The sequence below is a fragment of the Chionomys nivalis genome, chromosome 1 (assembly GCF_950005125.1).
Source record: "Chionomys nivalis chromosome 1, mChiNiv1.1, whole genome shotgun sequence".
Taxonomy (NCBI): Eukaryota; Metazoa; Chordata; class Mammalia; order Rodentia; family Cricetidae; genus Chionomys; species Chionomys nivalis.
The window spans coordinates 134,461,538-134,473,694 of record NC_080086.1 but is presented as its reverse complement, the minus strand read 5'-3'; the positions used below and the strand labels follow the sequence as shown (position 1 = coordinate 134,473,694).

General features: G+C 50.3%; 1 protein-coding gene across 3 annotated transcripts; it reads right to left on the bottom strand.

Moving 5' to 3' along the window:
• Window positions 1-991: 991 nt before the first annotated feature.
• Window positions 992-9,239, bottom strand: Pcare (photoreceptor cilium actin regulator). Of its 3 annotated transcripts, XM_057789940.1 has the most exons (3): window positions 7,289-9,239; window positions 5,596-5,803; window positions 992-1,184 (listed from the first exon to the last, which is right to left on the bottom strand). In XM_057789940.1, exons 1-3 carry the CDS (start codon window positions 9,237-9,239, stop codon window positions 992-994), a joined length of 2,352 nt encoding a protein of 783 aa, XP_057645923.1. The 3 variants fall into 3 exon arrangements, with proteins under 3 accessions (XP_057645923.1, XP_057645905.1, XP_057645914.1); XM_057789922.1 differs by having other exon boundaries at window positions 5,596-9,239; XM_057789931.1 differs by having other exon boundaries at window positions 992-1,181; window positions 5,596-9,239.
• Window positions 9,240-12,157: the final 2,918 nt, after the last annotated feature.

The following is a 12,157-nucleotide window of genomic DNA, read 5'->3' as shown; positions in this document are numbered from 1 at the left end:
TCCCTGCTAACATATGGGACACAATAGCCTGACAAAAGCGTCTTCATGGAGGAGAGTTGATCCTGGCGTCACAGGTTGAGGGGTGCAGTCTATCATGGGGTGGTAGGAACTGGAGGTCGCTGGTTACATTGCATCCACAGTCAGGAAGCAGGAAGAAATGAATGTTAGTCGTTAGTTTTCTTCCTCTTTTCTGAGGTTCAGGATCTGAATTCCCCAACCCCCATGGAAAGGTGCCAACCATAGTAGGGTGGGGCTTCCTACCTCATCCAACTCAACCTAGAAAATCCCTCACAGACGTGAGCAAAGGCTTGTCTCTTCAGTGGTTCTGGATTCTGTCAAGTTGACAACGTTAACCATCATGCCATTTAACCTTAAGACAAATAAAAAAATTTAGCTTGTCCTCCTGTTTGTATGACTTCTTATGCTGTAGGCAGGAACAGTGACAGATTAACCAAAGGCAATGGAATTTAATGAAGAATGCAGAGTCCAAGGTCACCCATGTTGTACCTGTTTGTGCTTTGTTCTTCTAATGTGTCTGAACTCCTGCAAGAGCCTTGGTTCGGGGGCAGTGCCCTCCTGGGGTCGCTTCCCCACAACTTTGGTTTTCTTATCCAGGGGATACTATTTCACTCATGGTTGTGGTTTAAATGGTGTCGTCACCACTGGTTATCACGTGGTCCTCTAAGAACGAATATATTTTCCCTCTAATTAAGGCCAGCTCTTGAAAAGATAAAGGGTATTACTGTAGGCTCTAAGGTTTTCATTAACATCAAAACCTCAGGCAAAGCAAGATCTTTGCTGCGAAGTGAATCCGATTGTTGCTGAAGACTTTGCAGCCCACTAGGCAGAGCATCTTCAAGGTCTTTCCAAGACACTGCGGTTCGAGTCGGTTTGCCCACCATCCATGGAGCAGTGCAAACACCTCACGACTGTTTCACGTGTCCTAGCGTCACTGGCATCGGTGTGTCACGTGCCAGGCCACTTCTTTCTGCTAGTGTTGTGACTCTGGCTGGGCTCTGTCCTGGTTGCGGCTGATGCGAGCTTCTGGCTGCAGCCCATGGCCCAGCACACAGAGCTCCAAAGGAGATGCCCACTTGGTGCCGCTGCCCTGCAATTCTGGGGCACAGGAGTTATTGCAAAGTGGGGGCTCTTGCTTGGGGCTTTCCTCACTGCTGCTGCTGCTGCTGCCAGGAGAAAGTACAGTGACAGATCAGACACTCCTCTGCTGTTCCTTCTCCTTCCTTTCCTGTTTCCCACTCTCCTCTGTCTCCCCTCCCCTCATCTCCCCTCCCCTCCCCTTCCCTCCCCTCCTCGCCCTTCCTCCTGCCTTTCCATTTCACACTTGCCAGGCTAGATTATCCTTTCTGTGTTTCTGGTCTAGCTAGATGTGGTGGGAACCAGCTCCCAGGACTTCCCAGCAGGTTCATTCATGCTCTTTACGCCTAGAATCCTGCAGCTCTCTGAATGGGCCTGGGGGAACTGGGTCCTTATTTAGTTTAATTTTTTTCTAATGCATTTCTTGTTTAATAAAGAGCTAGGCTTAGTTGCTTGAATTAAAACAACAATAACAGCAAGGGGAAAAATATCATCCCATCTTTGTACAATTGTCATTCTTTTCCTGAATAGAATCAAAGGGAAACCGCTTGGCCCAGTCTTGCCCAGTGTTTGGTTAGACTAGAGCTTCCCAGTGCTGAGTGCCATGCCTAAGGGCCATGAAAGGAGGAGGAGCCCTCACAGATCACCAACTCGAACTGGCTATGCATTGAGAGAATGGGATGTGGCTGTGACAAAGGGTGGAACAAGCCTAGGTAGACAGGACGAACTCTGAAAGCCACCCAGGGCCGGCTGTTGGCAGGCTGGCCGCAGGATTGCTTAGAGAAGGCTGGTGTCTGGCTGCCAGAGCTGAAATCTTGGCTCTCGCTCTCACCATCTGTGTGCCTTGCTGCATGTCAAGCAATCCCACTGAGTCTGATTTTTTTTCCTTTGTAAACTGGAAATCAGAATAATACCTAGACGGCCAGGACTCGCAGGTACCAGTACTGGGTGAAACGGAAAACTGTGTGCACAATTCCCGTGTAGATGCTCAGAGGATGATGGGAATCTGTCTCTGTGGTGCTGTGTTATAGGAAGTTGTACCCAGAAAGGACTCTAGGGATCAACTATTGTACAGTAGTTGGGTACCTGGGGCTCAGAGAACTGGGCCTTGGTTAGAGCTCTTGGTCACTTCAAAAGCAGGACAAGAGCCCTGCCTCCCACCTGCATAGCCCACATGGCCCTTCATTCTTCCCATGACAGCACGCTCTTGCCCTTTATAATGAAGTATGCTTGCTCTGCACATGGGATGTCAAACCTGTGAGCAAGCGTGTGTTTGGACACAAGCAAGGCCAAGGAGGGAAGAGAAGAGGATGCACAGAACGGCACACATGCATATGTTTGTGGATTAAGGAGCCCACTGTGCCTTAGAGCCAGTGATGGCCTTAGGCTGCTACAGGGCTCTACCTTAGTGTGCTCAGGGTCCACAGCTCATAGCTGTCTCCTCTCTTAGTTTCCCCGGAGACCCTGAGGGATTAGGAAGCACACACAGGTTGTGTTTTATCCATGCCCTAGTCTTTGTTCCTGGCTGGTAGGAGGGAAAGGAGACGTGCTGCTCTGTGAAGGTTGATCGGTGGCATGAAAATTGGATCTAAATTCTTTCTCAGCCCCACCCGAGTTCCATTATTTGTGAAAAGCTGAGGCCAGGTGCCTGCTAATTTTACAGGCTGTCGCTCTGCGGTTGAGGTTCTCTCCCTTCCTGGAACTGTTAGGGAGACAGACTGGCCACCTGCTGCCCTGCTGGCCTCTGGGCAGCCTGAGCCAAGCACCGCATGGGACTTGCACAATGCTCCTCTCTTACCAATTGGGACCAGGCAGTGATGAGAAGAATTGCATGGAGGGGAGAAAGTCTAGACCAGTGGTTCTCAAACTGTGGGCCACGACCCCTTTGGGCAAGCTTCTATCTCCAAAAATATTTACATATGGTTCATAACAGTAGCAAAGATACAGTTATGAAGTAGCAGTGAAAATAATTTTATGATTGAGGGTCACCACAGCATGAACCGTATTAGAGTTGCAGCATCAGGGAGGTTGAGAAGCGCTGGGGTAGAGGCTTCAGGGGTGTTTAAAGGACTCCAATATCTGAGTGTTTTCACCTGGGGATTCTGCATACATACAAAGGATCAAAGGTCAGTGACCGAGTTTCCTGGGGATGCTGCCAAGGCCTGTTCCCGATCCCCAGGTACCCCAAAACAGGAGGATACAGACATCATCCTTTCCCACAAAACAGCTTGTGCCTAGCGTGGAGCAATGGAAATGAAGTCAGAGACAACTCCAGGGCACTTCAGTCTGCCTGCTATAAGACGCATGGGTGTGACAGCGCATTCCCGCATGCCCCAGCTTTGGAAGCACGGTCTGATTCTCTGGCGCTTGTTGTGTGGTCTTGGTAGAACCATGCTTAACGCCCTGGTATGGGTCTTTGATATGCAGAATGGCAGAAAGTTATACTTGTGCCCTGTATGTACAGAGGCAAAGACTCAGAGCTCTTACTGCGGATGGGCTTTAGCTTCCACATGCTAAAGGCACACCTTGGTGTAGGGCGGTTGGTGGGAGACAGGCATTTCCCCTCCGTGTTTTCAGACTTTGGAATGACACCCAAAGGGAGGGGAATGGGGGCAAGTGGTAAGTGACTTCAACTTGACCTTGAGCAGACTCTGCTTTCAAGTCACAAGTATGCCGCCTTGCCATACACAAATCTCTCTCTCTCTCTCTCTCTCTCTCTCTCTCTCTCTCTCTCTCTCTCTCTCACACACACACACACACACACACACACACACACACACACACACACACACACTTGAGATTCAGAACATAAAACAGTCTTCTAGGCTGCCCTATTTGGAGGAGAAGCCTGGGCATTATTTTCTTCTTGAGCAGTTTTATGCCCCGGCTGCTTTAAAATGTTAGTGTTTTTAATTAATGCCTCTTTATTGTCCCTGTTCTCTCAAGCTCTTCTCCTGAAGGGCACAGTTTTAGAAATCTAATAACAGAGTAGGTAGTGTTTATCGAGGTTCTTAGCTGAAAGCCAGTGTGCTTGCCATGTAGAAAGTGCATTTTAGATTTAAGAAAAGGGCAGTGTGACGTTAAGATTCTCGAAAAAGTAATCAATATTTCATTTCTTTCAAGTGGCTGGGGAAGGTTACAGAACTATTACAATGCACAACTTTCCCTAGATACTATCTTTACTTAAAATTGACTGCTGAATACTTTGTAAAAAAATTACCATTTATGCCTGGACACATCGTGAGGCCCGTGATGCATATCACCGTGGCAGAAATTAACTGTGGGTTGACAGGACTGTGAGTACGCAGACAGAGCCAGCGCTGCTGTCAGAGCATTGTCTTATCTTACATCAGTCGTCCTGTAGAGTGTTTCTCTAATAGACCTTGGGTTGACACGTCCCCCACACCCACCTCTTGGTATTCTGTTAAACAACCAATCAAGAAGAGGAGCCCTTTCTGTGCCCATGGGACGGTTCTGCTGGTTCCCGGGCCCCGTGGCAGTGTGCTCAAACTGCCTGCATGCTGGGCCCTTAGCATGGATCAACTTGTTTCTGCTGAGACAGGCGTGCTAGGCATTCAGTCTTCCTGTGGGCAGGAAGGGCAGCTCATGTCTGGATGCTCGTGCTCATGAACAGCCTCATCCTACAGATGTTGGAAACTGGTGGAAAAGTGGAGCCAAGGCCTCAGGACTCTGGGAAGTCCACTCCACTATTTCTCTGCCTGTTTTCAGGACCACCTGTTTTTAAGATGTGGTATATGGACCCCTAGGTATCTCAGTGACATTTCTGGGGGTGGAGAGCTCAAGGTTCAACCAGTTGTCATCATAATTCGAAGGTGTTACTGCTCCACCCTCTTAGGAATGTGGGGAGAGTTTTGAATCCATGGATGCACAGTATGGCCTATAGAAGCAGAGTTGAGAATCCAGCTGTCAGAATAAACCAGTTGATACCAACAAGTCTGCAAAATGCAAGATGGCAATACTCTCATCAAATCTCTCTCTCTCTGCCTCCCTCTCTCACTCCTGTAATCCCAAAACTCAGATGGCTGAGGCAGAAGTATTGTGCATTTAATGCCAGTCCCATCTCAAAACAACAACATACTTTTGTGTGTGTGTGTGAATATAGAACAGGCTTATTCTTTGTAAATATTTAAATATTTCTCAGTTTAAACTTACAATAAAAAATAGTAGCTGTAATTCACATATGTAAAAACTACTGGGTTCCAAAATTTTTGAGAGTTTAAAGGGGCCTGGTACCTGATGGTCAGAGACCTTCTGTGGGAAGAGAGAACAGACTCTGGCTTCTGGGCTCAGACAGGCAGTGAGCTAGCCACTGGGGAGGACTGGAAACATAATCGTTCATGGACAAGGGGAGACCTGGCCAATGCATCCCATCTCTTTTTTTCCCACTGCGTCTGCCTTTGGAACAGTTTGAAAAATACTACCCTAGACAGTACAAAGAGGCCACCCCAGCTGCTTGGGTGGTGGCCAGGCATCTCTTACCTGCTTTGGCAAGGATGGGACTCCCAAGAGCAGCCGGGCACCTGAAGAGGGTGAGCCTGCTGGCGCTGGCGTTCTGAAGCTTTCCTTCTAACGAAAGGCAGGGGGTTGAGGGTGCTCAGGGTTGTTCTCCTCTGTGGATCTGGCCTCAGTCGTGACCCTGAGCTGCCCCTCCAGCCTCCTGTTGGGGCCCTGTTGGGGCCTCCAGGTTCTGGTAGCGTCCTTGGAAGGGGTAGTGAGAATGGCGATTTAGCTTCAAACTGAGAGGAGGCAGCTGGGCAGAATACGGAACACTTGTTCCTGGGTGTTTTAGTCATAGTGGCTTCACCATCCTCAAAGTGACTCGTCTCCTTGAAGCCCTGAGAGGGAGACGCTGAGGGGGATGATGAGGAGGCAGAGGAAGAAGTGTTTGTTTCTGTCTGATGGACAGGTCGGCTCTCCTGGACTTGGTTAAGCTGCAGGTACCCACATGGTGGGGAAGTTGACTTCTTTGTGCCTGGTGGGCTCAGTGTCCTGGGGCTCAGAGGTGGGCTAGGGGAGCTGAGAACCGCAGGGAAGCCTGGCTGGGTCAATTCACGAGAGGAGGGGAGGCTCTGCAGCCTCCTGTCCCCTGGGGATGCCCACTGTGCTCTCATGGGAGAGGTTTTCCTGATCCCTGGAGGGCTTCTCTCTGGACCCTTCCCGGATGCTTCTGGAGAGTGTGGACCTTGTGAAGAGTGGGCCAGGCTTGGTTCCCAGGTCCCACTTTGCCCAGATGTGGGGTTAGGGTGACGCCAAGAGTTTGTCTTCTGGCCATGCTCAGAGAACCTTGCAGCATCCTCCTCTGGTGCCTGAATCTGAGCTCCACCCTCTGCCTCTGGGCTTGGGCTAACTGCTTGCTGGGAGTTCAGGCCCAACGTCAGCTTTCTGGAATTGCCCACATTCCTGATGATCCCTGGCCCTGTGCTGTGCAGTCTCAGGGAACTGCCAGTGCTTTTGCTAGGGAGCAAGTCCATGGGGCTCATGGAGGCTCTCAGCTTGAGGGAAGCCCATGTTTTCCTTGGTGGGCCAGCTTCTTGCAGCCCTGGTACCAGAGTCTCGTCTACTGGGCTCCGTGCTGGCTGACTGCTCTCGGGGTGTTCCAGAGCAGTGAATGACTTGTCCATCAGGATTTCCAGAGGAGGTGGGGGGAGGTTCTCTAGGTCTTCCTCCACTTCCCAGCTGATGTCCTCACTATTGGATGCCTCTGCTGTAGGAAGGGAGGGAAAGGGTGCAGAAGGTCTCCAGTCCATGCCCACCCTGAGCAGTTCTCTGCCTGATGCTGGAGAAATTTGGGGCTTAGCATACAGAGGGGCTAGCCCCCTGTATATAGGAAATCTGGGAGGGATGGCAGGGACCCCCCACTTTCTGAGGCAGGGGCTTGACCCCAAGTTCCTGGAGTCCCTTGGCATCCTCAGACTTTCATTGGGACTGAAGGCCTCAATGAGCTTCTTCACTGACGTTCTGGTGGGACAGTCCCTGATGTCCCTTTCAGTGTCCCTGGAGACCCCACTGTTCTCACCACAAAAGATGGCATTTGGCAGCTTCCCAGCCTTCTTCTGGCAGGGCTGCTCACGGTCGGAGAGGTGACCACCTCTTTGCAAGATGCTCTTGTCTTGATTGGGCAGAATGCTGAAGTTTTTGGTGAGGGAGGCCTTGAACTTGCTGATGGTACTACCGGGACTTACCCTGCGATTGGAAGGGGGCCACAGCACTGATGTCCTGGATCGCAGAAGTTGTTCCCTGTTCTGCCCCTGCCGTGTGCCACCCAGGGCATAGAATACCTCCAGCCTCCGACTGAGGTCTGTCTGAACCCTCTTCAGCTCCTGGAGGGTGGGGTCTTCCACGTGGCTCTTAAGACATCCCTCTGATTGTGACCTCCTTTGTCTCTCAGGGGCCCTCCTGCTGCCACAGGCTGTGTTAGGTCTTGGAGGGACTATTGTTATCCCCTCCTCCTCCTCAGCCCAGTCCTGGGGTCTGGAAGGCACAGGGACAAACTTGATCCTTTCACTGATGGCTTCTTTCATCTTCAGAATCATTTCCTGAGCCTGGGGGCTCCTCAGCTTCTTAGAGTATGGCTGAAACAGGCTTTCCCTGGTGGGAGGTGAGGACCGTGGTCTTGGAGGTGATGCTTTCTGTTGCTCAGCATGCAGATCCGTGCTGCTAACGTCATCTTCCTCCTCCGGGCTGCTGTCCTCATCTTCGCTCAGGGATGGAGCATCCACCAACCCAGAACTCTGGGAAAAATGCATTTGCACAGGGGTCTCAAACCCGAGGGAATTCTGCAGAATGTTTTTGGCAGCCTCTGGAGGCCTGGAGGTGACTGCTTCTGAGCCCGTGCTGGAGGCACTAGAGTGCCTGGCTTTATCCTGTGCCGCAGGCTGAACCTTCGCTGTCCTAGGCTTCGACAGGGGACAGTCTTGGTGTCTGTCTGAACCTGTCCAACATGGACCTTTCTGCCGGGCATGCCCTGCCACCCTGACTTCCGCTTGGGGTGCAGTCCCTGGCTTCCATTCGCCAGGCTCTGCTGCCAAGTCCCAGCTGGTTTGCTTGCCCAGCTTCTCCATGGATTGCACAGACTCACTGTCGGCACCGATGCCACTGTCCTCAGAGCACAAGGGTGGACCCTGCAGCCCAGGGTCACCGTGGCCAGTGGTCAGGCTCTCTAGTTGTCCCATGACCCTCAGGAGGCCTTCGTCTATACCTCTCTGGGTGCTCAGCTTACCCTTCAGGTGGCTAGCTGCGGTGCCGAGACAGCTGCTGGAGCTCTCCAGCAAGGTCCCGGTGAGGTCGGCCACTGTACCATGGACCACCTGCAGCTTGTTGACCGTGTACTGCAGCAACTGTTGCAGGAGGTCTGGCTGTTCCCAGGGCTCACCTGTCCTGGATGGCCAGGCCAGATCCCCTCTGACTTCCTGGAGGAGCACTTCTCCATCTTTGGAGATTTCTCCTAGGAGCTGGCTGACCTCCTGGAAACACAGCAGCAGGAAGCTGAGCATGGGTTGTAACAGCTCCCGGGTGTGGCTGGCCTGCTGGACAAGACGCAGAATTGCCTCGTATCTGGAGAGGCTAGCGTGCAGATAGGCATACGTGTGCTGGTGGGCCTTTACCAGGGGCTCAGGGAAGTCCACTTGGCCTTTTGACTCAGGAGTAGTTTGCCAGCAATGGCTCTGGTTGTCTGACTGATGGCACCTTGGTTTGCTGTCCCATTTTGAGGTCCCCTGGGGCATGTTTTCCTCACTCTCTCGCTGAGCAGAATCTGCTCCTTGTGTGCCGAGGGAGCCATCTGCCCTGAATGACATGTCCGTAGCTGTGCGACTTTGTGGAATGTTCAGCTGGAATCTTTGACTTTCTGGAATCAGGCCTTTTATATCTTCTGTGTGCTGACAAAGACCTTCAGCCATGGTTTGGGGCTTCTTGGAACTTGCCGACTCCTCTGCTGGCCTCTGTCCCAGGTGCGGTTCCCAACCAGGGTCACAGGAGGTGGAACTTTGAACTAGCAAAGGGATGGGACATTTTTGCCTGCCCCTCTGACCTTCTGGCAAAATTGCTTTGGGCTTCTTAAAAAACTGAATGCCACTCTTGGCCACGCTATTGACAAGGACACTGTGTGATGGCGTGCACCCCATGGTTTCAGCTTCTCACCATCTTCTCCCTTCACAGTCTTTGGAGAATCCTCGGGACTGGGGACAGAAGTCTCTCTGGCTAGTCTATTCGGGCAACGCCAGTCCAAACTGAGTCCATGCTACACACTCCTAGACATGGAGTCTGTGCCACGATGAAGAGGAAGACATGCCGTAGTCCTAAGTTTTGCAGCTTCTGCTGTTAGTGAGCAGCGGGACAGTTCTGATGGGCCCCAGGATCACGGATTATGGACCTGTGCTTTGCTCCTGCCCTGACAGATGTGGATGGTGAGTGGAGCTCTAAGCTTATTAGGGTAATCATGCCCCAGCCAGTCAGCACTGGGAGTGTTCTAATATAGAACTTCTCAGCATTTACTATCTTGGGAAGCAGATTATTTTTGCACGTGCTCATACTTTAATTCTGTTCCGATGCCTGCCATAGGAAACCTAGAGAAATGAGCCATAATTGCGAAAGGCTCGGCAAGATGTTGTGGGAGGGAAATGAGGGCTTGCTGATTATAAACCCTGGAAAAGTCGTGCCCTTCACAGTTTAATAAGGGCAAAGCAGCTCAGGGTTCCATCCACTTTTATCAGGAAGACCCAAATGCTGGGCACAGTGGTGCATGCCTGAAATTCTGCCATTCAGGAGGCTGAGGCAGGAGGATTGCTAGTCTGGTTACACAGTGAGTTCCTGGGCTACAGAGTAAATGCTGTCTTTTAAAAAAAGCAAAGCAAGAAAAAAACAAAAATACCAGGATAAGCAAGAAAAGCGGCAATAGAAAATGGAGTCAGAACCTGGGCAGTGGTGGTGCACAACTTTAATCCCAGGATCTGGGAGGCAGAGGCAGGCGGAAATCTGAGTTTAAGGCCAGCCTGGTCTACAGAGTGAGTTCCAGGACAGCCAGGGCTACACAGAGAAACCAAGTCTTGAAAACAAAACAAAATAAAAACAGAAAAATAAATAAATAAATAAATAGAAAACGGAGTCAGGTAGGAGGAAGCCTGTGCTTCCTGGCCTGGAGGAGGAAGGCGGGGAAAGTCAATATCACACAAGCTCATGCCTTGCCATTAGAACCTGCAGTGGCTCAGGGCCATGCTCCTCTGAGAAGAGACTTTCTGTTGAGTTGCCTTATAGAAAAACAAGCAAATCCTAGGCAGTGGAGTTATTTGTTCCTAAGAACATAATCCTAACACATAACATAGTCTTTCCCACCCCTTCCCACTATGTAGCCCTGTCTGGCTTGGATCTTGCTATGTAGATCAGGCTGGCTATGAACTCACAGAGATTCCCTGCTTCTGCCTCTTGAGTACTGGGATTAAACGTTTGTTTCACTACATCCGGCTCTAATTCCTTGCTGTTGGGGAAGTCTAGAGCAGATATGTCTAATCTGCCATCTAACATGAAATAGGAAATTTACTTAAAGTATTATTTTATTATTAGCTTGATTGCATAGTTCACAGGTGTGAACTTTGTGGATGACACCATCATGTTGTAATGTCAAAATGTTCTAGAAAATAAGGCTTGGCAAAGGGAGATATGGATTGACTTGGGGGAAATTACTATTATTATTAATGTTTTATTTTTGGAGACAGGCCTTACTGTGTAGCTCAGGCTGGCTTTGGGCTTTCCATAGTCCTGTCTTAGTCTTCTGGATAGATGAGAATTACAGTATACAACTTTGCAGGTTGAGTTGGGGGAACGTCAGAAAACTATTTAACTCTACTGAGGAAGAGGATTTTTGTTTTGTTTTGTTTTAATAAAGATAGGGCCATTCTATGTGGCTAGGGCTAGCTTGAAACACACAACCCACCTGCCTCAGCCTCCTGAGTGCTGGGATTATAGGTGTGTACCACCATGCTTGGCAGAGGCCATCTTTAAAGTGGAGACAATGGTACTTGATCCGCTGGGTTCTTATGGGGTGTAATCAATCAACGGTCTAATAATCACTCAACTTACTTTATTACTCCCTCAAAGCCCATGCTAGACCACTTATAATAGGAAAAGTCACCTGGAAACTAATGGTTAATCAAGGCCTAATCTTTTCTGAAAGTTTCTGGAATAGCTGCCAACAGTGTGTTTTGAGCCCTCTGAATCCACATTCGGCTTGTTTTGTCCTTCCCCCATCCCCATCAACATGGAAAGGTCCTATGCTGGGTACCTGGCTGGTTCTCTGCGGCTTCACACTGATGTTTCTCTCCTCTTACACATTATGGTTCCATCTTTCTGCAGAGGGCTACTATTTAACCATTTCTCTCTCTCTCTCTCTCTCTCTCTCTCTCTCTCTCTCTCTCTCTCTCTTTGGTTTTTTCGAGACAGGGTTTCTCCGTAGCTTTTGGTTCCTGTCCTGGAACTAGCTCTTTTAGACCAGGCTGGCCTCGAACTCACAGAGATCCGCCTGCCTCTGCCTCCCGAATGCTGGGATTAAAGGCGTGCACCACCACCGCCCGGCCCCATTTCTCATTTTTGGATGACTAGTTGGTTGTCAGTTTTTAATTTTTATAATAGAGCAAGAACGTTCACGTTGGCATCCCCTGAGGGCGCTGAGACTGGCGTTGGCATTCCTACCTCCATCATTTTTGCTTAACTGAGCTCTGGGCAGCCAGGAAACCTATGGAACAGAATGGATGGCGAAGCCACCTCCCTTGCTCGGAACAAGCGAGAGCCTGGCTGCTGGGGCTCTGTGCAGAGCCTTGTGCCCAGCACAGCTGGAGCCCCAGAGCGCATCATTAGCCAAGTTCCCAGGTCTGTTGATTTGAAGCAGAGCTCAAGGGAAGCCCGGCTGAAGTGGCGCCTGGGGGTGAGCTATGTTAGGCGGTGAGATGTTTTATTTGTCATCTTCCTGGGCTGGTGGGTAAACATGGACTCTATGTGGAGGCATCCTTTACACGCTGGGTCTCGCAACGAATAGAGCAGAAAGCTCATC

Bases quoted from the DNA above. Each gene is read 5' to 3' on its own strand.
- Pcare (XM_057789922.1), bottom strand. From the start codon at position 9,239: ATGGGGTGCACGCCATCACACAGTGTCCTTGTCAATAGCGTGGCCAAG. The intron at 1,185-5,595 runs GTAAGAGATGCC...TTCTCCTGGCAG, and splicing joins TCCCATCCTTGCCAAAGCAG to CAGCAGCAGCAGCAGTGAGG.